We start from the raw sequence: 22,595 nt of genomic DNA, 5'->3' as shown, positions 1-22,595 counted from the left end.
AGGCTATGATGGCAAGGGGAGCTCAAAGGTGGGGGGAGGTGGAAATTGGGAATGAAGTGTGTAGATTGTAGCCTGAAGGGTCTCCTGGCTTCCAGGGCCAGCTTGTTGAAAATTACATTCCCTATGCTGGGTCAAACTGTCAGACACCTGGAATTACTTAGGAACTACCACATGTGGCCAGTGTAATTTACCTTGCAATATCCAATATACTCTTTGGTTCAGTGGGAAGTGATAGTTCACAAAGCAAGGTTTTTTTCTTGTTCAACTGGGTATAAACAGAATCCCTGTGTCTTTTGACTAGTATCTGTCCAACTAGATATAAAAATGAGGTCTCCCTGAATAAAATAGGACAATCTTTCACATTCTTCTGATGCCAAGAGGATTTTCAAATCCTACCCATTCATGGGGATCTGTTCTCTCATAGTATATCATGACTCCACAAACAAGCTTAGGACCTTTTACAAAGCAGTCTTACTGAAATGCAGTAATGTTTGAAACTACTTTTTGCTTTCAAAATACTAAGGGTAAACATATTTTTGAAAAGAACGGGTTCCATCCTGACCATTATTATTCATCTTACACGTTTTATATTTGCGTAACTTTGTGTGACTACATGTACAACTGATTATCTGAAAACTCAGCTCAATTGAGTCATTCAGCAAGTTAGTGATGACATTCAGTCAAATCTTTAATATTGTGTGGTGAGTAAAGAGGATAGGCTTGGAGTGGGGCAGACCAGGTGTGAATGACTCTGCCCCGACATCAACTATTGTTATAGGAAAATTATGTGACCTCTGTAATTCAAAGTTTTCTTATCTGTAAAATTACGACAAAACTATCTACATCCCAAGGGCATGGTAAAGATGAAATTAAAGCTGGTGCAGTGGCTCACTCCTGTAATCTCAGCACTTTGGGAGGCCGAGGCGGGTGGATCACTTGAGGTCAGGAGTTGGAGACCAGCTTGGCCAACATGGTGAAACCCTGTCTCTACTAAAAATACAAAAATTAGCCTGGGATGGTGGTGCATGCCTGTAGTCCCAGCTACTCCAGGAAACTGAGGCAAGAGACTCACTTGAACTCCGGAGGCGGAGGTTGCAGTGACCTGAGATGGCGCCACTGCACTCCAGACTGAGCGACAGAGCCAGACTGTGTTTCAAAAAGAAAAGAAAAGAAAAGAAATTAAACAGCATATAAAGCATTGCTTTAGTACTTAGTAAGCACTGAAAAAAGTGCTGCTGCTGTTTTACTATTATCACTGTTAAAACAAATTGACTAACATTTTCTATTTTGTTTTTGAAATGGTTATGTTGGTAAATGCAGATGCAGCCTAGAACTTTTATTAGTTCATCTCTGGGGAAAAACAAAACAAAAAAGCTTTACACTGGTACCTAACTGGAAAAACAAATCTTATTTCTTCTAAATATATAAAGTTAGTATTTCCTTTTATACAAATTGACCTAGACCTCAGGCTCAAGAGCAGATCCCCTTGGGAGCAACAGAAAAAAGAATGAGTCTGGTGGAGGAGTTAATTACAAATAATTTATCTCAGAAACCCAGGAATCAAGCAGTTAAGAAAATTTATGGTATGATATTTCACAGCTATTTCCACAACACCTACAGTTTGCCGTGCCAAGGGCTTTATAATCATTCCTCAGTCAGTGCTGGCTTCTGGGGCAGTGTTAACTTTTCTCCCCAGCTCTTGCTCAACATGTTTCTGCAGGCCTTCTCTCTCCTGGCATGAGCTGTGCCAACTTTCATATGCAGGAGCTGCCATTTAATCATTTCTCCACTCTCAGAGAAACAGGCAGTCTTTTCTTTAGCCCTGGTCTACAAATATTTGAGGGGCCAAGTACCAAGAAGGAAGAATTATTTAGTGTGATATGAGGAGGAAAATGGAAAGGAGAAATGGAAATTTTAGATTAGAATTAAAGGGAAAACATGCTTCTGAGGATCCTTCATTGTGTAAAATACTGAAAGGCACTCTGGATGGGTTAGGGAAGAGTATCTCAGTGTTACGTTAGTAGTATTTAACTTTATTTAGAGCAACTCCCATTATCAGGAGTAATGTAATCTTATGTAGTCTCCAAATCTTAATAATTTACTTTTTATCTCATTCCCACTAAACCTTCAAATAGTTGTTGCTACAAATTGCAAAACTGACTAGGTTATATTTAGCTCTTCTAGTTCTACTTGGTGTCTAGAATGAGGAGACCAACAGCCAACAAATAGACATAGTTTTGAATAATTAAGAATTGGCTACATCTCCTCAATTTAGAGAAAACCACAGTTTTAGAGTTACAGGCCCTTAGTTGGAATTCTAGATTTGCCATTAATTTTGTACACTGAACTAGTCGCTTGACATTGACATTCATTAGGGATTGTGAAGAACAAAAGAAATAGTAACATGAAGTTACTGATAAACGGTAAAGCACAATATAAATGTTTAACAACAACGTCATTGGGGAGAGGACGTGTCATCCTCAGGACAGGAACCATTAGCAACACAATAAAAGCAACCAACACTTATGTTCTAGGTGCTGTCCTGAGTGCATTTTGCACATTCACTATTATTCCCAGTTTGGAGAAAAGGAAGCCAAGGCATATAGAGAAGTTAAGTGACTGTCCAAGTTAGCAGAGCTAGTAAGAAAAAGAGAATTCGAAGCAGAGCCTGTTCTACACTACTCTTCCTCCCTTAAGAAATGTAATTCCTAACTTTCTAGAGAATCTGTTATTCTTTGCCTAGCAGATTGCAGTTAAAGGAACAAAGGTTTTCTCATTGTATTTTGAAGTACACTTATCTATGGCTTAAGAGAATAAAAGGTGGCTTCTAGACAATGGATTCAAAGAGATAAGAGATTCTGACTTCACTGCAATTTTGAGATAGTAGAGATTATACATTCCAGATTCTCATGTCCCTAGTCTCTCGGTCTCAGCATGCCCCAGCGTGAACTCATCATTTCCCCATAGTCATGCACTTGTTTCTTTCTAGTATTTTCTATATTGTTGAAAGGTACCACCATATCTTAGTAGTCCAGGCCTGGGAGGCAGTCTTTTTTTTTTTTTTTTTTTTTGAGACAGTCTCGCTCTGTCACTCAGACTGGAGTGCAGTGGCGTGATCTCTGCTCACTGCAACCTCTGCCTCCAAGGTTCAAGCAATTCTCCTGTCTCAGCCTCCTGAGTAGCTGGGACTACAGGTGCATGCCACCACGCCCAGCTAATTTTTGTATTTCTGTTAGAGATGGGTTTTCGCCATGTTGGCCAGGCTGGTCTCGAACTCCTGACCTCAGATGATCTGCCTGCCTTGGCCTGGCAGTGCTGAGATTACAGGTGTGAGTCACCACACCTGGCTGTGGGAAGCAGTCTTGATTCTACCTTTTTCCTCATTCCCCTCACTCAATAGGTATCACATGCTGTTTGGTCTACTCTGACTCAAATTCCCTTCCCTCCCTCTCTAATGCTACTTTCTTAGTTTGGACCTCAGCATTTCTCACCAGGATTATGGCCATAGGATGATAATGGTCTCTCTTATCTCCAGTATTTCCCCTCCATATTCCAATAGACATTTTTTCTGAAATGCAAATATTTTGCTTAAAATCCTTACTAATAATATCTATTTTCATTTAGGGTAATTTGTTGTTAGAATTCCTAAGTTTAACTTTCTGACAATAATTTTTTGATCAATTATTAGAAAATTTTTGTTTTCTGTCTTACAGTTCTAACAATTGACTTCTAAGCATTTGTAAAAGTGTAGAAACATTTTCCTTTGAATAAGAATGAAAGAAGTAAAACACTCTCCTTGGCTTAGCTATTTTGAAGTGATTCCCTTTCACCAAGCAAAGTTTTATTTTTCACTCTTATTTCTACCTTTGAACAATAAACATTTCAAATATGGGCCAATATAATTTCTTCCTTTATGAAGACATTATTTTTGTATGTAGTTTATCACATGATTATTCAGAAATAGAAAAACCACTGGCACGTTACTGTAATACTTGGGTACATTTATCATGAATAAATGTTTGAATATAATGAAAGTATTAGTAATTAATAGTTTATGCCCAAGTTGAGCCAAATGTTTTAGAATTAGTGTTTGTTACTTGCTTATCTGTTTGTTTGCTGACTGCTATCTTTTCTTGGATATTGCTTTTTAAATACTTGCTGATGATTACTAAACCTGGGAAAGTAATTCATTAATTGTAATTGTGGGTGTTATAGTCCTAAAATAGTATTAACCCCTTGTTTAATTTATTCCTGATAGGACCTATAAACAAAAAGGACAAAGGAAGAATACTATTTTCTCCTAGAATAAATAGAGGCATTAAATTAGTTTAGCATAAAGTGTTACTACAAATGTAAAACTCTTATATAAAAGTACTAAATTGGAGTGTCAATAAGGATATATTGCTAGGTACAGCATCTCTCAGCACGGTGTTCCGCTGGTGCACTGTTATTCATTAGAGGCTGCTTTCTTAATTAGAACACAGAAAACCTTTATCATTACTATTTTCTGGGATTATGGCATCCTAAAAAGAATCAATAGCAATTTCTAATTATTGTCACATCTATTAATTGCACTGGCTTGAATAGTCCCTGAATAGTAGGTTTCTTTTCTGTTGAAGAATTATTTAACCTGCAGTTAAAGGACATGAGAATGATTTCTGAGTGTTCGTTTAGGAACTAAGGATTTAAATATATACCAGTTCAGTGTGATATGTCTATTTATTGAAGATGCGTTTGGTTTTTTTTTTTGTCATCAAGTCATAAGTGTTGGATGAGTGCCTAATATTTGCATAGGCTTTATTATGATAGGATGCTTATCATTTACAAATGTTGTGAAATTCAAATAAATTATTAAATTCTAAAATTTAATGCACAGTTGAGTATTCAGAAGAGTATTTCCTTATAACCACATGAAAAAATAAGTCTCATCCATACTCAACCCACGAATGATAAGAATGCCGACCTCATGACATTAATAAAAATCTACTTCCTTTAGACAATTGGATTCTTATCCAAATCAAACTTGTGACTGAGTTAGATTTTTACCTTTAGGAATTCTTGAAATAAATATGTTATAGTTCTTTTTTCTGTCACCTCCTTTCAGATTTTCCTATGGATTCTAGTAACGGAAACTGTAGAGGGGCAAGCAGTGGTGAGTATATCATTATCTTCCTGGTTTTCATTTGTGGTCAGATTAGTCATTGATGTAATTTAGATACTTAAGTCATTCTTGGGGAAGCTTGTGCCCTACATTTTACAAGTAAACTTTTTAAAATTCCCTCATTTATATTAATTTTATTTTTAAAATTAGCACATAGTAAAATTGGCCTTTTATTTGGACATATAGTTTGGTACAGATGAATTTTAATATTATGTAGAGATTTATGTAACCACCACCACATCAGGATACAGAACAATTCCATCACCTCCCAAAACTCCTTCAAGCTGTATCCCTTTATAATTACAAGTTTCCCCTATCTTCATCCACTGGCAATCACTCATCTTTTCTTTATCACTATAGTTTTCTCTATTTGAGATTGGATTGTCCGTATAGACAGACTGACAGTATGCCTTTGAGACTTAACCAATTGCTGCATATATCAATGGTGCATTCCTTTTTATTACAGAATATTTTATTACTTGGATGTATGACCATTTGTTCACCCATTCACTCCTTCAAGGAAATTTGGGTTGTCTCCAGTTTGGAGCAATCGCGAATAGAGCTACTATAAACATTCCAGTACAGGTTTTTGTGGGAATGTAAGTTTTTATTTCTCTAGGCTAAATATGTAGGAATAGGATCACTGGGTTATATGGTAAGTATATGTTTAACTTTGTAAAAAAGTGCCAAACTGTTTCCAAGATGGCTGTTCAATTTTGTGCTAGTAATGTATAAGAGTTCCAGTTGTTCTATATCCTTGTGAGCCCTTGGTATTATCAATATATTTTATTGTTAGCCATTTTAATAGGTATGTAATAATAGCTCATCATGGTTTTAATTTGCATTTCCCTAATGGCTAATGATGCTGAATACATTTTCATGTGTTTATTTGCTATCCACATATATTCTTTTTGGTAAAATGTTCAATAATTTTGCCCATTTTAAATTGGGTTGTTTTCTTAATGAGTTCTGAGGGTTCTTTACATATTCTGGATACAAAAAACATCTTTTGGTTTTATTCATTTTCTCTATTGTTTTACTGTTTTCAATTTTATTGATTCTTTCCTTCTGCTTGCTTGCTTTAGAGGTTTATTTTGCTTTTTCTTTTGTTTCTTAGAGTAGAAGCTTATATTGTGTTTTGAGACTTTTTTTTTTTTTTTGAGATGGAGTCTTGCTCTGTTGCCCAGGCTGGAGTGCCGTGATGCAATCTCAGCTCACCACAACCTCCACTTCCTGGGTTCAAGCAATTCTGCCTCAGCCTCCCAACTAGCTAGGATTACAGGTGTGCACCACCACACCCAGCTAATTTTTGTATTATTAGTAGAGACAAGGTTTCACCATGTTGGCCAGCTGGTCTCTAACACTTGATCTCAGGTGATCCACCCACCTTGGCCTTACAGAGTGCTGGGATTACACACGTGAGCCACCATGTCCGGCCAAGACCTTTCTTCTAATAAAATGTAATGCTATAAATACTCATCTAAGAATGACTTTAGTTGCATCTCACAAATTTTGATAGTTTCATTTTTCTTCAGTTCAAAATATTTTATATTTTTCCTTGATATTTCCTTTGACTTGTGCATCATTTGGGATTATGCTGTTTAATTTGCTGCTTTTTGAGGATTTTCCTATTATCTTTGCTATTTTTCAAATTCTACTGTTGAAGAATATACTTTGTGTGATTTCAGTTCTTTTAGATTTATTAAGGTTTATTCTCTGATCCAGGATATAATCTGTCTTGGTGAATGTTCCATGTACACTTAGAAAAAAGAGTATTTGGCTGTTGGGTGGAATGTCCTTTAAATGTCAATTCAATTTAGTTGATTAATACTGTTATTTAGTTCTTTTATATTCTTGCTGATTTTCTGTCTACTAGATCTATTGATTACTGAGAGAAGGGTGATTAGGTCTCCAAATATTGTGGATTTTTCTATTTCTTTTTTCAGTCTGTCAGTTTTGCTTCATGTATTTTGAAGCTCTGTTTGGTACATACTTGTTTAATATTTTTTATGTCTTATTGGTGAATTGATGTTTTCATTATGTAGTGTCCTTTTATCCTTGGTAATTTTCTCTGCTCTAAATTCTATTTTTTCTGATATTGCTATAGCTATTTCAGCTGTCATTTGATTAGTGTTTGCAGGGCGAAACTTTTTCTATCCTACTTTTAACATACTTAAGTCATTGTGTTTTAAATACGTTTCTTGTAGACATCATATAGTTGGGTCTTTTTAAAAAAATCCATACTGTTGATCTTTGTCTTTTGATTGGTATGTTTTGACCATTTGCAGCTAATGTAGTTATTCATATTTGTATTTAGATCTACTGTTTCATTTTCTGTTTGTGCCCTCTCCTTTTTATTCACATTCTCTTCTTTCTTTTGGATTGAATCTCTCTCTCTCTCTCTCACACACACACGTATGTGAGATATATATATATATCCTCATGAGATAATTTTATATTTTTTCTTTTAACCATTACATATCTTTTAAACAACTTGAGGAGAATAGTAGCCTACTGTATTTTTACAGATGTTTTAATTTCTATTATTCTTCCTTCTTTTCCAACATTCCATACTTCCTTCTGGTATTCTTTCTCTTCTGTTCTTCAGACAGAAGTTCTGTCTGAAGAACTTTCTTAAGTATTTTTTGTACTTGTTTTAAAGCAGTTCTGCTGGCAAAAACTTCTTTTTTCCTTTACCTGAAAATATCCTCATTTCACCTTCATTCCTAAAGGATATTTTCACTGCATACAGAATTCTAGGTTTGCAGTACATTTAGCACATAAAAAATATTCCACTTCCTTCTGGCTTCAATGTTTCTCATGGGAAATTGGCAGCCTTGCAAATAATTGTTTCCCTGTAAGTAATACATCAGTTTTCTTTGGTTGCATTTGATTTTTTTTTCCTGTGTCTTTAGTTTTTAGTGCTTTAATTATTACATGTCTGGGCATTGATTCCTTTGAGTTTACCCTGTTTAGGGTTATCTGAGCTTCTTGAATCTATAAATTTATAATGTTAGCCAAATTTGAGAAGTGCTTAGGAATTATTTCTTCAAATACTTGCTTTTTACACAATAGTCTCTTCTATGATGATATGAATGTTAGATCTTCCGATATTGTTCCACAGGCCCCAGAGAGGCTCTGTTAATTTTTTCTCCTAACCTTTTTTCTCTCTTGTTTAGATTAGGTAATTTCTATTGGCCTAGCGACAAGTTCATTGACTCTTTCGTTGGTCTTGTTCAATCTCCTACTCTCTGAAGCACATCCAGATAGTTTTTATTTGTTAGTATATTTTTCAAAGTTAAAAGTTCCATTTGATTCTTCATTATATTTTGTATTTCTTTGGTAAGACTTTCTATCTTTCCATTTATTTCAAGGGTATTCACCCTTAATTTGTGAGGCATTTTAATCATAGCTACCGTAAAGTCATCTGTGTCACCTAATTGTCTTGTCCCACTCAAGTCAACATTTTTTTCTCTACATCTTCATGTGTAGAGTAATTTTGGGTTGAATCCTGGACATTTTGAATATCATGCAATAAAGCTTTGGGTCTTGTTTACTTAAAGTTATATGGAAAATGCTGATTTTCTTTTTTTAATTTTAGCAACAGTTAACCTAGTTAGGATTAGGCTGCAAATTCTGACTAGTCTTCTGTGGGTTGTGATTTTAATGTCAGTTCCATTTCCAAAGCCTTCGAAGTACCTTCCATATCTATCCCACATGTATACCACTCAGTGGCCAGTATGAGGTCAGAGCAATACTTTATCCTACAGTGCAGTTTTTGAAATCTGTGATACACTGTTTTATGTCAGAGTCACACATGCCCAGGGGTGACTTCAGTAGTTCATAAACAACTTTACAAAATCCTTTCCCAGGCTCCTTTATCTCTCTGATCTCCCTTGCACTTTTCAGTTCCTTGGAATTCCCCCGTTTTGGTCCTTTGGCTAGAAAGCTTTATCCTACTCTGTGATTTGCTTCTTGTGACTGCTCCTTCCTATGGGGCCAAGTGGTGGGAGGACAGAGAAAGAGAGAGAGAGACAAAGTAATGGGGATTTGCCCCAGTCTTTTGGAACTACAAGTACTCCAATCAGAGGGTAAGATTCTCTCCTTCATCAAAGTTTTGGGCTCCTGAGGGTCTCCCTTGTTGCAGCTGTTGCTGTTACCACAGTCCCAGGATGCCTTGAGGAATGGAATGCAAGAGGCTGATATGTTAGAGATCCTTTCCACTTCTTGAGTTAGAACTGGAGTGTACTCTATCTGCAAAATGCTTACCTCTACGATACAGGCTGTGTTGACACCAGACTGGTGGATACCAGAGGGAAAAAATGATGAGCCCACTATCAGTTTTATGGTATTATTTTCTCCCCCCAGTCTTCCTGTTATGCTTGTATTACGTTTTAGAGTTCTTATGTTGCTGCTTCATGCACTCTGTTCAGGTTTCAGATCTGCTTTCAGTGGGAGAAACAAGATGGAATCTACTTATTCCATCTTACCATAAAATAAACCATTAAAGTATAACATGCATGCAGAAAAGTGCACAAATCATAAATGTGCATTTTCACAAAGTAACCACTCTCTGCAACCAAGATATGTAACATTACCAGCACTCCAGAAGCCTCCAAGTCACTACCCCCACCCTTCTCTTCAAAGGTAACTACTCCCAGGAATTCTAGTACCATAAATTCATTTTGCCTGATCTTGAACTTTATATAAATGGAATTCTACAGTATGTATTTTTGTATATGCATGTGACTTCCTATGCTTTTCATTAGGCTGTGTATAGCAGTAGTTTTTCACTTTAAGTGCTATATTGTATTCTATCATTGAATGTGGTACACTTTATTCGTTCTAATGTTCATGGATATTTGGGTTGTTTTCAGTTTTTGTTACTATGACTAATGCTGCATTTATTTCTACAATATGATAGCTGCGATGAGTACCATATATTCCATTTCACTTTCCTCTAGTATTTTGCACTGATTTTGGTGAGTATGTCCTGCCTTATAAGGTGTCTTATCTGTGGAAATGAAACATTTATTTTATTAAGTTGTAAATAAGTTTGAAATATCAACTTTCATTACATTGGGACAGTTTTCTCTGTTGACTTCCACTGAATCTTATCATGGTGATATGTTTGATCTGAGGAAATGTCTACCAAAGGTGTCCCAACAAATATTTATCCCATTAAAAACATAAGTAAATTAAAATTATTTTAGAATTGTTTTGTTACTTTATATAATTGATAATGTTTTTCAATATCATGAAATCAGTTGGAAATCATTGCTGTCCAGTAATGTTGCTATTTGAAGGGTCACTCCTTCTATTATGTTTTCTTAACCCGAACTGAAAAGCTCATTTGTATAAAACTGCAATTGGTGAGTCAAAATTTCTGGCCAAGGACATGTATATGTTACCAATTTGTTCCAAAGTTATGGTTAGAGTAATATAGCACTTCAATGTATGAAAGAAAGAAAACACATCAACAACACTATCAACAATATACAAAAAACAGTTCAACATGTAAAACTACCTAGAACGAATGTGGTGTTCTCAGAGTCAGTGTTTACTGTTCGTCTTTTAAAAATGTTTTCCAGTTCTCTGGCATAATGAGAGTGATGAAAACAAATAGGCAAAACCAAAGCTCATTCTGTTTGTGAAAAAAACACTAACATGTTCACATGTTCTGAAAAGGAAATATAATTTGTTCACACTCAAAAATTTATGCTTTGGAGAAATATAACAGCTGAGGTTGATCATGATAAAACAGGAAATGAGGAAGGCATGAAAACACTGTAACCCACATAAGGACCTCTTTCCAAAGTGTCAAGCTGTTTCTGTCTGGAATTTGGAAAAGAAATTCTTTCACTCTAGTTAATATATTCTTTGCCTCAAAGCTTAACAATTTTTTCTTTTTCTTTTTTTGAGATAATGACTCTGAACAGCATCCAGCTGTACGTTTTACTGTTGCAAATTCACTATTGTAATAAGGAATAGATGCTCTTTATTTCCATAGCGTGTAATATGGAGGAAAACAATTTTTGTTCTATTTCACCTAGTCACTTGATCTATCAAATCAGTACACAGAAAATTAAAGCAGATATTCAAGTGGTCCAATGCAAAGGGTTTTTTTTAGTTAAAATAATTCCAAAAAGTAATTCTTCCAATTTTCTGCTTTGTGATGGTGACCAATTTATGAACTTTCACATTTGAAAAACACAAATGTCTCCAGAGCGGAGATAGAGTTGGTAAATTCTGACACTAAATATATAAATGTGACCAAATTATTTCTTGGGGCCTGTTTCCTAATATAAAATCAGATTGTATTGATCTGAGTTCCCTTCTGATTTATCTTAAATTAGGGAACATTCGTGTAAGTCAGATGCTCTCCCAGAGTTTTCACTAACCTCTTCTTGGCCCTGTTCCAAAGGTGCTCCAGAGAAGCTCCTCTGGGTAGCTGCCTGGTGGCCACTGAACAACTGGAGATTCCTGATGACTGCAGCTGCCAGGCCTGCCCAGCCACTCCCACTTTTGCTGACATGATTTATGCTTAGCTTGGGTAGCATAGACCCATTCCCTCTCTTTCTTTCTATTACACTTCTTTCCTCCCTTCTGGCTTACTACCAATTTTGGGAAGGAGTTCGGTTTTTTTCTTTGGTACAAATGTTTACTGACTGTAGAGCCAACTTCCACACCTTATTGGAAAAAAAAGGATAGACAAATAGTATTTTTGTGATTTTACAGTAGCTTAAAACTATAGGATTTTTTTCCCCATTACTTTGCAACAACTGATACTTTTGACCAGTTCTCTTTCCTAAGCATTTCTCTCCTTGAGCTATTACCCAAATTGTCCTAGTTCTTCTCTGCCTGTCCCTCAGCTATAGACAGTCACTGAGGCTCTGTGCTTGGCTTCTGTTCCTCTCTCCTCATAGGGATTCATCCTGTTGGAGTTCATCAAGCTACATAGGCTGAATTATCATTTTTATGACTCTAGTTGTGATTACTCTCTAGGACCACATTTCCCTTCTGTAACACTTCGCTGGGTACTCTTTGGGTACTTCAAAAATAATGTATTTAATTACTGAAGTTGTTTTTTTTTTTGTTTTTTGTTTTGTTTTGTTTTTTTGAGATGGAGTCTCACTCTGTTGCTCAGGCTGGAGTGCAATAGCACGATCTCAGCTCACTGCAACCTCCATGTCCTGGGTTCAAGCAATTCTCCTGTCTTAGCCTCCTGAGTAGCTGTGATTACAGGCACCCGCCACCATGCCTGGCTAATTTTTGTATTTTTAATAGAGAAGGGGTTTCGCCATGTTGGCCAGGCTGGTCTCTAACTCCTGATCTCAGGTGATCCAACCACCTCAGCCTCCCAGAGTGCTGGGATTACAGGCGTGAGCCACCACCCCCAGCCCTGAAGTAATTGTTTAATTAAAACTTTCTCTTTTGTAACTTTCTCATTTAAGTATGTGACACCATTGCTTTTCTAAGTCCCTAGTACTGAAACTTTATTTGGTTTTAGTCCACCGATCTCACCATTCATTAGAAATGTAATGATTAGTCCTGCCAAAAAGCTTCTGCACATCAAAGGAAACAATCAACAAAGTGAAGAGACAATCCATAGAATGAGGGAAAATATTTGCAAACTATCTGGCAAGAGCTTAATAACCAGAATATATAAGCAACTCTGACAATTCAATAGCAAAAACAAAACAAAAAACAACAAATAATCTAAAAATGGGCAAAAGATCTGAGCAGACATTTCTCAAAAGAAGACTTACAAATGGCCAACAGGTATACGAAAAAATTTTCGACATCACTAATCAGATAAATGCAAATCAAAACCACAGTGAGATATCTCACCCCAGTTTGAATGGCTTTTATCAAAAAGATGGAACAATGGACGGTGGCGAGGATGTGGAAAAAGGGGAACTCTAGTATACTGTTGGTGGGAATGTAAATTAGTATAGCCACTAAGGAAAACAATAGGGAGTTCTTCAAAAAACTAAAAATAGAACTACCATATGATCCAGCAATTTTATTACTGGGTATATATCCAAAAGAAAGGGAATTAATACATTGAAGAATATCTGTATTCCAATGTTTACTGCAGTGCTATTCACAATAGCCAAAATGTAGAATCAACCTAAGTGCTGATTAGTGGATGAATGAATAAAGAAAATGTAGTATATATGCACAATGACATATTGTTCAGCTATTTAAAAAAGTGAAATCCTGTCATTCGAAGGAAAATGGAACTGGAGGTCATTATGTTAAATGAAATAAGCCAAGCCCAGAAAGACCAATATCATACGTTCTCCTTCATATATGGGAGCTAAAAACAGAAAAAAGTGAATCTCATGGAGCTGGAGAGTAGATTTGTGGTTACCAGAGGCTGGGAACGGTAGCGTGGAGGAGGGAATGAAGAGAGGATGATTAATGAGGACAAATATACAGTTAGTTAGGAGGAAGACCTAGTGTTTGATAGATCAGTATGGAGACTATAGTTAACAATAATCTACTTGTACATTTCAATATGTACAATAATTCACATGTTCACAGCATAAGGAGGAATGTTTAATGTGGTGGATATTACCCTAACTTGATATTTACACATTATGTGAATGTATGAAAATATCAATGTACCCTGAAAATATGTCCATCTATTATGTATTAATAAAAAATATAAGGGACACTTACTTGTATCAGGCACAATATGTGCCAATGACATGGAATGAAAGAGCAAATAGGTGACTGGCACTCCCTTTTCTTTCACCTCTTTTCAATACTTGGCATTGAGTGGACACATGGTCTTCTAGAGGCTGTGAAGCCCCCTTTTCTTTTTGTTAATTGACTTCTTTAGAGTCTATCTCAAAACAACACTTCAGAAGTCATGAGGGAAAACAAGCATAATTGTATTGACTCTTTCTATATTTTGGATATTCTGAATAACTCTTGGATGCAGAAAACTTGTGAAAGGCAGTTTATTTGAAATTTTCCAAAGACAAAAAGGAATAAACTGAATTTCCTTTTCTTATTAATATAGCGTTAGTTCTGTCAGTCTTAAGCAATTTCTTTTACAAAGTGCAAATTACAGTGAATTGAGTCCTTTATTACAATATTTGAGGTTTGTTTTTACAGCTAAGTTGAGCAAATGTTACTTTTACTTTGTAAAGCCTTGTTATATCGCCTAGGTTCACCAGTCAACTTCATCACATTTTCCATATACCGGTGTAATCCAAAATAAAATTTAATATGATATTCTTTGCCCTGTGTATAGGTGTAGGAAATAAATATTGTTTTACATAGGTAATGAATGGTTACTAAGTCAAGACACACTTCCTTTTATTAAAAAATGAAAGAAATGTCTTATTTTTTGTTAATAGGACTTTATTAAGGTATAATTTATTTACAGTAAAATACTACAAATCTTAAGTGTATGCTGCATTTAAATTTTGACAAATGTATATACTTATGTAACCATCATCCAGATCAAGATAAAGAACATTTATTTATTTATTTATTTATTTATTTATTTATTTATTTATTTATTTTGAGATGGAGTCTCGCTCTGTCGCCCAGGCTGCAGTGCAGTGGCGCGATCTCAGCTCACTGCAAGCTCCACCCCCTGGGTTCACGCCATTCTCCTGCCTCAGCCTCCCGAGTAGCTGGGACTACAGGCACCCGCCACCACGCCCGGCTAATTTGTTGTATTTTTAGTAGAGACGGGGTTTCACCGTGTTAGCCAGGATGGTCTCGATCTCCTGACCTCGTGATCCACCCGCCTCGGCCTCCCAAAGTGCTGGGATTACAGACGTGAGCCACTGCACCCCGGCCTAAAGAACATTTCTTTAAATTGTCTGGTGTCCTATCACCCATTCTGCCCTGAGGCAAGCACAGTTCTGATTTTCATTGCTATAGATGGGTGTCGTTATTCAGCTTCACGTAAATCGAAGCATACTGTACACACTTGGGACTGGCTGCTTTGGCATACCATGGCATTTTTGAGACTTTGAGTTCTGTGCATCATTTTATTTTATTTCTAATTGTGTAAAAGTACACCCTTGTATGAGCATAATACCAATATGACTTCTATATGGTTCCTAGTTTAATATAGTTGATTTCTGAATCTGCAGGAGTTGTGCTGTTGTTGTTGTTGTTCGTTTTCTTCCCTTTCATCATTGACACCAGGACTCTAGGGTTCTGGTGTTTTGTTTGTTTGTTAATGCCCCAGGAACAATAAGACCCTGTCGGTTTTCCATTAAGTGTCCATTTGATGACTTGCAATTTTGGGAAGAGGGAATGTGTTCCATGGGGTGGAATCTAGGGATGTTTTACCATCGCCTTGTTTCTAGAAGGATAGTGGAATTGACCTCCTGAATGGCCAAGTGGTATATTGCCCATCTTCTGTTTTAAGGGCTATCTGAGCAAGTTCCACCATGGCATCCATTCCTGCTGCTGTTTTGATAGCTGCAATGATAAAGTAGATGATCCATCTAGTGCACTGATTTCTTCACTTTACTAACCTGCTTGTCTATTCTACCCCAGCCACTCACTTCCATGAGCAGTTCTGGGCCTTTCAGTGGTGCTAGCAGTGGTGCTAGCATTGTAGTATTAATTCTAAGAATCCCATTCTTTGCTTGCTGCTTCTTTTCATTCTAGATGATTTGTTGCAGTATCATCACTGCTGCTTTTTTTTTTTTTTTTTTTTTTTACCATGTTGAGATTACCTATCCATCAGCTACCGCTTACTATCTGCTAAGCCTCTGGCCTTCTTGTCTATGTGAGATATCATGGTCTACTGCAATACTGATACCCTTGAAGATACCCTCAATTTCTTTGCTTTCTCTTCCTCTTGCATACTCATCTGGCAAATCCCAACTCCAGTTATTTGGGAAAATTACTCAACTGAGGTGACTGGTTTCACTTTAAATTCAAGATAGAAAATTCAAATAGATAATCAAGATGGCCAAGCATTCTTACCCACTATAAGGTTTGCCTTTCTATTTGATGAAATAACTGCTTTATACTTTCTTTGCTTACATGCCCACATCCTGCTTTTCGTAGCCCCTCATTCCCCATAGCTGATGACTTCACTTCATTCTTCAATGAGAAGGTAAAAGCCATTGGAAAGAACACCCTCATTATTCCACCAACCAATTTATAAACTTGTCAATATCAGTACCTTTCTCTCCTTTTCCTTCTTGTGTAGTGGATAAAGTCTTCTAGCTTTCAAAGTCCTATTCTCTCTTTTGCTCAGGGTCCAGTCATCACGTTGCCAGTTGAATTTAGTGGACCCTTTTCTCTCTGAACTCATTTTAGCTCTGAGGGTCATTTGACACAGAGGACTACCCTGCTTTTATTTTGGAAGACACTTTTTCAATTCCACACTCTCCTGTATTTCCTTCCACATCACTGGATGCTCCTTCTCAGTCTCCTTTATGGACTTCATATTCTGTGTCTCATATATAAAGATGCAGTTCCTGCCTAGAAAACTACAACTCACCCAAAGCTTTAAATATCATTTTCTCACAGTATATTGGAGGCCAGACTAGTTTAGGTCATTAAGTTATATGTTCTTATTATACATATACATTGTGTTTTAATTTCATGTCATGTATCACATATGACAAATTATTTTGTGTGTACTTTCTTTGTTCAATGTCTTTATCCTCTTCTGGATTGTCTGTGGTGCCCAACATGTGTCCTACATGCCTATCACAGAGCCTGGAATGTAGCAGATGCCCAATATTTGCAGAACGAATGAACTCATATGTAAGTGACTGAAAGGGTTCAACAAATGTTAGTTCTCTTTCCCTTTCTCATCTCATATTTACAGAAGAATGGATACACCAGAGTTATGGAGTCAGAGGATACTACTATCAGTTCTATAGAAGAAAGACAAATTCATGGTGTGATGGATGTTACCAGATGTTAAAAATTATGGAACTGTTAAAAATTTTGGAACTGCTCATAGATACCTCGTACAGGCAGTTGGAAATATAGATCTAGAGCTCAGTAAAAAAGTCATATTTAAGGACCTGGATCTTCAAATTATAAAATTTTATTTTTTATATCTTTTAAAATGTGTTGTGTTTTGCTCCTATGTGTTTTAAAATGGAGGAAAAGAGCACAATTGGGTTTCAGGGGTCAAATGCCAGGATATGAGACATACAGTGCATCTGGTAAAAATTAAAATGATTTAAACTCTGATCTGATTAGAAAAGGTCAGTCTTGAAAAAGTTATAAAGGAAATTGTAACACAAATACAATTGTATTTTCTTCTCTCCTTCCCCATAGTTTTTGACAATAAATCCTGAGCACAGATCTGAGGCTTTTTTTCCTAGAAAAAACAGAAAAATATCCACTCAAACATAGTAGTCCTCCAAAGTCATGGTACATGAAAGGTTATGAGAGTTTGGGGATCTGATGAAGTTAATTATAGTCTTACAGCTCTGGATAAGACCCAAAAGCATTCAGTTTCAAACAAAGGTCAGGGATAGTTAGAAAGTTTTATCACACTTAAGCTTGAACTCAAACAAGGTTGCATTAAATAGTGACGGTCCAGTGAGTATCATATTTCATAGCTGTATCAGGGACTTAGACTTCTTTAGATCTTCTAAGATCATATCAAAAATACTAGTATCCTTTTGTTTTTAAAAAATAAATGAGCATATTTGTATGAGCAAAACTGAATAAAGAAGGCTAAGATTCTTGTCTCCTCTGAACTATTTTGATCTTTATAAGAAGCTACTCTGAGGCAGCAAGGCTGTTCACCGCTCGGGCACTGCGTGTATCATGGGGCATTTCCCCTGAGCTGCAGACTAACTTCTGCGAAGTACTGGGCATGTTAACTTTGCAAACTCAGATTTCTTTCTACTAGGGTGATAAACTCATGTTTCTATGAAATAAACAGTCTCCAGTTTCGTTAGCAGATATGTAGGAGATCATTAGTATTAGGAGAGTCACTAGAAAAATCAAGCAAGAGGAGTGGAAGGAATGTGAGGAAGAACTAAGCTGAAAATAGTTTTCTGTCCTTTCCACGGCTGCTGGTAAATGTAGCACTGCACTCTGTCCCACAATTGAAGGTATTGGATTAATTCCAGGCTTTGAGGTAAATGAATTGCTAATGTTAAAACTGCCCATGTTTGAAGATCTCTTTGTCACTTCTTAGCCTATTTTGTCAAAACCAACTCCTTTAACTTTTAAAGTATTTTTTTTCCTTACATAAAGCACCAAGGCAGATGCTAATTCATTTATAAGCTTTTCTTCTCAACAGTGAAATACAGAAAAATCAATATCTAATGGTTTTTGTGCAAAGCTCAGTAAATAATAGATTTCATTTTCCATTCTAAAAAACTTGTGCCATTAGGAAGTTGGGAGAGGAAGATTACTAGCAATTAAACAAGAAATGATGGTAATGCTACAGGCCCCCCCAAAAGAGTATCAAGAAATCAACTATAGGTAATAAAAATAAACTGTTACATCTGATTTAGGGTAGCAGGCACAAAAAAGGTGACAGCTGATGCATGCAACATACCTCTCTCTGATTCTTCACAATTTCACAGTTCTTGGGCTTGTGGGGATGTGTACGTTGATGTGTGTAAACATAATTCAGATGAGGATTATGTTTCAGATCTATTGATCTAAGATACCCTTTTCATGAATAACCTAAGATATGAATTTTGGGGTTGAGTAAGCATAAATGAGAGGAGGTTCTTTCATATTTGAGCTTTGTGGATATAAACTCAGCTTCTCCTTATTACTGTTATTTTATCGAGCTACTTGAACTAGACAGATAATTTGCTTATGGCAAGAGCTAGGGATTGGGACATATTGTCCCATATAAATATTTAAAATATATATTTAGTATGGCATTGTCACCTTGGAGACCAGCAGAAATAAGAAGTATATTGCAGATGAGCAAAATTTAGTCCCAAGAATATTTGCTTAGCTCATTAGCTGTTAGGTAATAGTCTAGCTATGTATATGTAGTTGTATGCATAGCTTTGTAAATGCCTACTTGAAATATTACTAAATCATTTTGTAATATAATTTTTAAAAATCCCTGCCTGGAAAGTTTTATGGAATCCATTTGTTTATGCTCCAAGCAAAGATATGTAAGTAACAACATCAAATTAGACTCAGTTCAGTGACAGTTGCTATAGTTTTTGCCAAAATTTTGTATTTGAGCACATGCAAATTTCTGAAGAATTACAAATGTGTAATTTATTTACATGACTTATTTTTGATAGATATTTATTTTTAAGTAGAAAACTCACAAGTCTATATATGGATGAGGATAATTTATAAACCTAATACCATAAAATTTACATCTTCAGAAATATTCTCATCTCAAGAATATCTCTTTAAAAATACATGTAACATTTTAATACAGAATAAAATACAGAATGCCAAAAACTAGGTAACTTTTTGTTCTCTTTTAAATGATAATACAATCATTTTGCTAATAAAGTTATTTTTGGAATAGTTTTTGTCAAAATAGCAACAAGCACTAATGTTACTCATTGTTTATTGGCTGAGATCTTCACAGAAATTGTGTGCTAAAAATTATCAGGAGAACAAGGGAAGGAGCTGTATGTGGTATTGAGGAATTCTCATTTCTGTCATGGGCAAGAGCAACAGTTGCTGCTGCTACCTATCCCCAGTAGAGATACTTATTTCTCTGGCAGGAAGGGTGATACTCTTTTCGGGACTGCTATGTTAAAGTGTATTATCGGCAAGTTCAACTGGAAATAAAATTTATTTTCATTAGAAAATACAAGTGGTCAACAAAAGCTTCTGCCTTTTATTGTTCCCCATGTTAACATAAAACAACTTTTTTTTTTTTTTTTGAGACGGGGTCTTACTCTGTCACCCAGTCTGGAGTGCAGTGGCTTGAGCTTGGCCCACTGCAGCTTTGACTTCCAGGGCTCAAGTGATCCTCCCAACTCAGTCTCCTGAATAGCTGAAACTACAGGCACACGCCACCACACCAGCTGATTTTTGCATTTTTTGTAGAGACGGGGTTTTGCCACATTGCCCAGACTGGTCTTGAACTCCTGGGCTAAAACAATTTTTTTCCCCCACCATGTTGGCCTCCCAAAGTGAGTGCTGGGATTACAGGCGTGAGCGCTTGTGCCCAGCCATAAAATCCTTTTAAGTGAAACTTTTTTTGTTGATGTCCTTTCTCTAATTTATGTGTTCTTATTTCCTTTCTGTGTCAAAAGAGAAGCACATACCATTTAATTTTTAATAAAGCTTTCTCAGGGGCATTATTTAAAGAAATCTTTACATATAATTAAATGTTTTAAGGTAATTGTGTATTATTTTCTACTTTTATATTGACATTAATTCCTGACAATTTGCCATGCTTATGATGTATATTTCTTAGCTAAGTAATATTAGCTTTGTAGCTCTTCTATAAAAGGTATAATAATCTACTCTTCAAGATGTCAAATGAATCTACCCTATAGATGAAACATTTTGAGATAATTAGAATTGTTATTATTATGATGGCCAAAACCACAACTCCTTTTGTACCAACCTAATATATACATAAAATATGCATTCTGGTCACTACTCACCAAATATTTTTAAAAAATGAAATTTCTCTTTTCAAAATACCTGCATAATTTCCTCCAACAAGCACAAAAATACCATTGAGTTGAATGGTAGCTATTTTACCTATAGAAGGGGCTCACTGCCCCTCTTAAGAACTTCACCAAGTTCACTGGGTTGTAATAACACTTGCTTATCTCTTTGAGTTGCTTTCAGATCTAGGAGCTAATAGTAGGAGGAGTACTGTGTCGTCTGTTAAAAGTAAAAGAACATTAGGTGATAGTCCACAGGGCAAACCAGCTACCTGAGCATAGGCAGAAAATTGCCTCCCAGTTGGTATTCATAACATTAATACTTCCATAAGCATAAAGCATACCTCTTTCAGGATTAAGGGGTCATGCTCTTCTCATGCATGGGGGTGAACAGCATTTCCTCAGGATTTGGGTGGTTTGTTGAGAATGGAAACTCGTTCTCATGAGCATACTGACATTGAATAAGAGGACATGTAGATAGAATAAACATGAATGTAGTTCCAGGAGAAAAAAATCGGACACACAGAATTGACAAGAGCCTGCTCACCACCAAATTGAGATCTAGTCTGAGCAAAAAATGTGAGTCTGAGCAAAACAAAAGAAAGCTAATATTGGAAATGTGCTTATAACTAAAATGTGTTTTTCAGAACGCTGTAAATGTAAGCCTATTAGAGCTACACAGAAGACCTATTTCCGGAACAATTACAACTATGGTAAGGAAAACTTCATGGTTGATGTATAAACTGCTGTGTTAAGAGAGGTGTGTGGATGCACCTATGAGGATGTGCACATGTAAACGAGTGGAGCCATTTAAGAATAAGGCTTAAAAACAGAAGGACTATTTTTAGGAGCATAGTCCCTCTGCCCCGACCAATTAAAATGTCTCACACGGGCAAAATGCTTAACACTTGGTTGATGTTGAAGCACATCAAGCAGTATTGTCATCCTAGAGCCATGCACTTAAGTACACAGAGATAAGTATCAAGATACATGGGACTCTTCCCTGCCTGGAGGCTGAAGGAGGATTTGAGCTCAAGTTGGGTTGCATAGGCCATCAGTTGTGCTTCACTGAGTGAACAGCAGAGCACTTTGATGCATAAGGAACTGTTAAAAGACTCAAACTTGACTTCTTCAGTCAGACTATCCCATGAAAAACACTGACAGATTTGGAAAGTAACACTTGTAGAAGTTGCTGGTATTCAGCGAGGGAAATGTGTGGTTATCTAGCTTGACTTAAAATCCGACATTCTAATAAACTAAATATTAATTGAAGAGCCACCAATCCAAATGTAGCTGACAAACTTAACTGAAGGATTAAAAAGCCTGCCATTTTTGCGCCAGGGACTGTGCTAAGTGATTTCCATACATTATCTTTAATTTTCTCTGCTGCCCCATGAGAGATATTACCATCTTGATTTTATCAATGATTATTGAACCTAAGTTGTCCCTTCTTTGATTGTTCACAACGTACTTTGGATGCTGGTGTATATTTTAGAGTCATAAATTCATTTATACAGTCATTATATTTAGAAAGGGCAATTAACAGAGCTTTCCCGTTAACACATAAGGGACTGATATTTACTGTATTCCATATGCATTTTGATTTTTTCTAATATCTATGGTATTAATAAAAGGTATGTTACTATCTCTGCATAAGACTATTGATGTTGAGTCAATGAGTAAACATGGAGATTAAACAGACTTTTACAGTGAACCTTATTAAAATAAGAGTTTTATTATTGCATTTATGTACACTATTTTAAAGTATATAGGATATATACAGCAGATTTATTTCTTCTATACTTTTGAGAATTGAAAGGAGAGAAATGAATAAGACTGTAAAAGTTATCATC

General features: G+C 36.0%; 1 protein-coding gene across 1 annotated transcript in view; it reads left to right on the top strand.

Annotated features, from left to right (window-relative positions):
• FRZB (frizzled related protein) overlaps positions 1-22,595 on the top strand; it is a 33,181-nt gene that overhangs the window by 3,251 nt on the left and 7,335 nt on the right. The window contains exons 2-3 of the mRNA XM_016950142.3: positions 5,105-5,152; positions 21,390-21,455. Coding sequence (XP_016805631.1) covers positions 5,105-5,152; positions 21,390-21,455 — 114 coding nt within the window. The remainder of the gene's footprint in view (positions 1-5,104; positions 5,153-21,389; positions 21,456-22,595) is intronic.

Source organism: Pan troglodytes, chromosome 13 (assembly GCF_028858775.2).
Source record: "Pan troglodytes isolate AG18354 chromosome 13, NHGRI_mPanTro3-v2.0_pri, whole genome shotgun sequence".
Lineage (NCBI taxonomy): Eukaryota > Metazoa > Chordata > Mammalia > Primates > Hominidae > Pan > Pan troglodytes.
The sequence above is the reverse complement of the archived record's forward strand: the minus strand, read 5'-3'. Positions and strand labels throughout refer to the sequence as shown.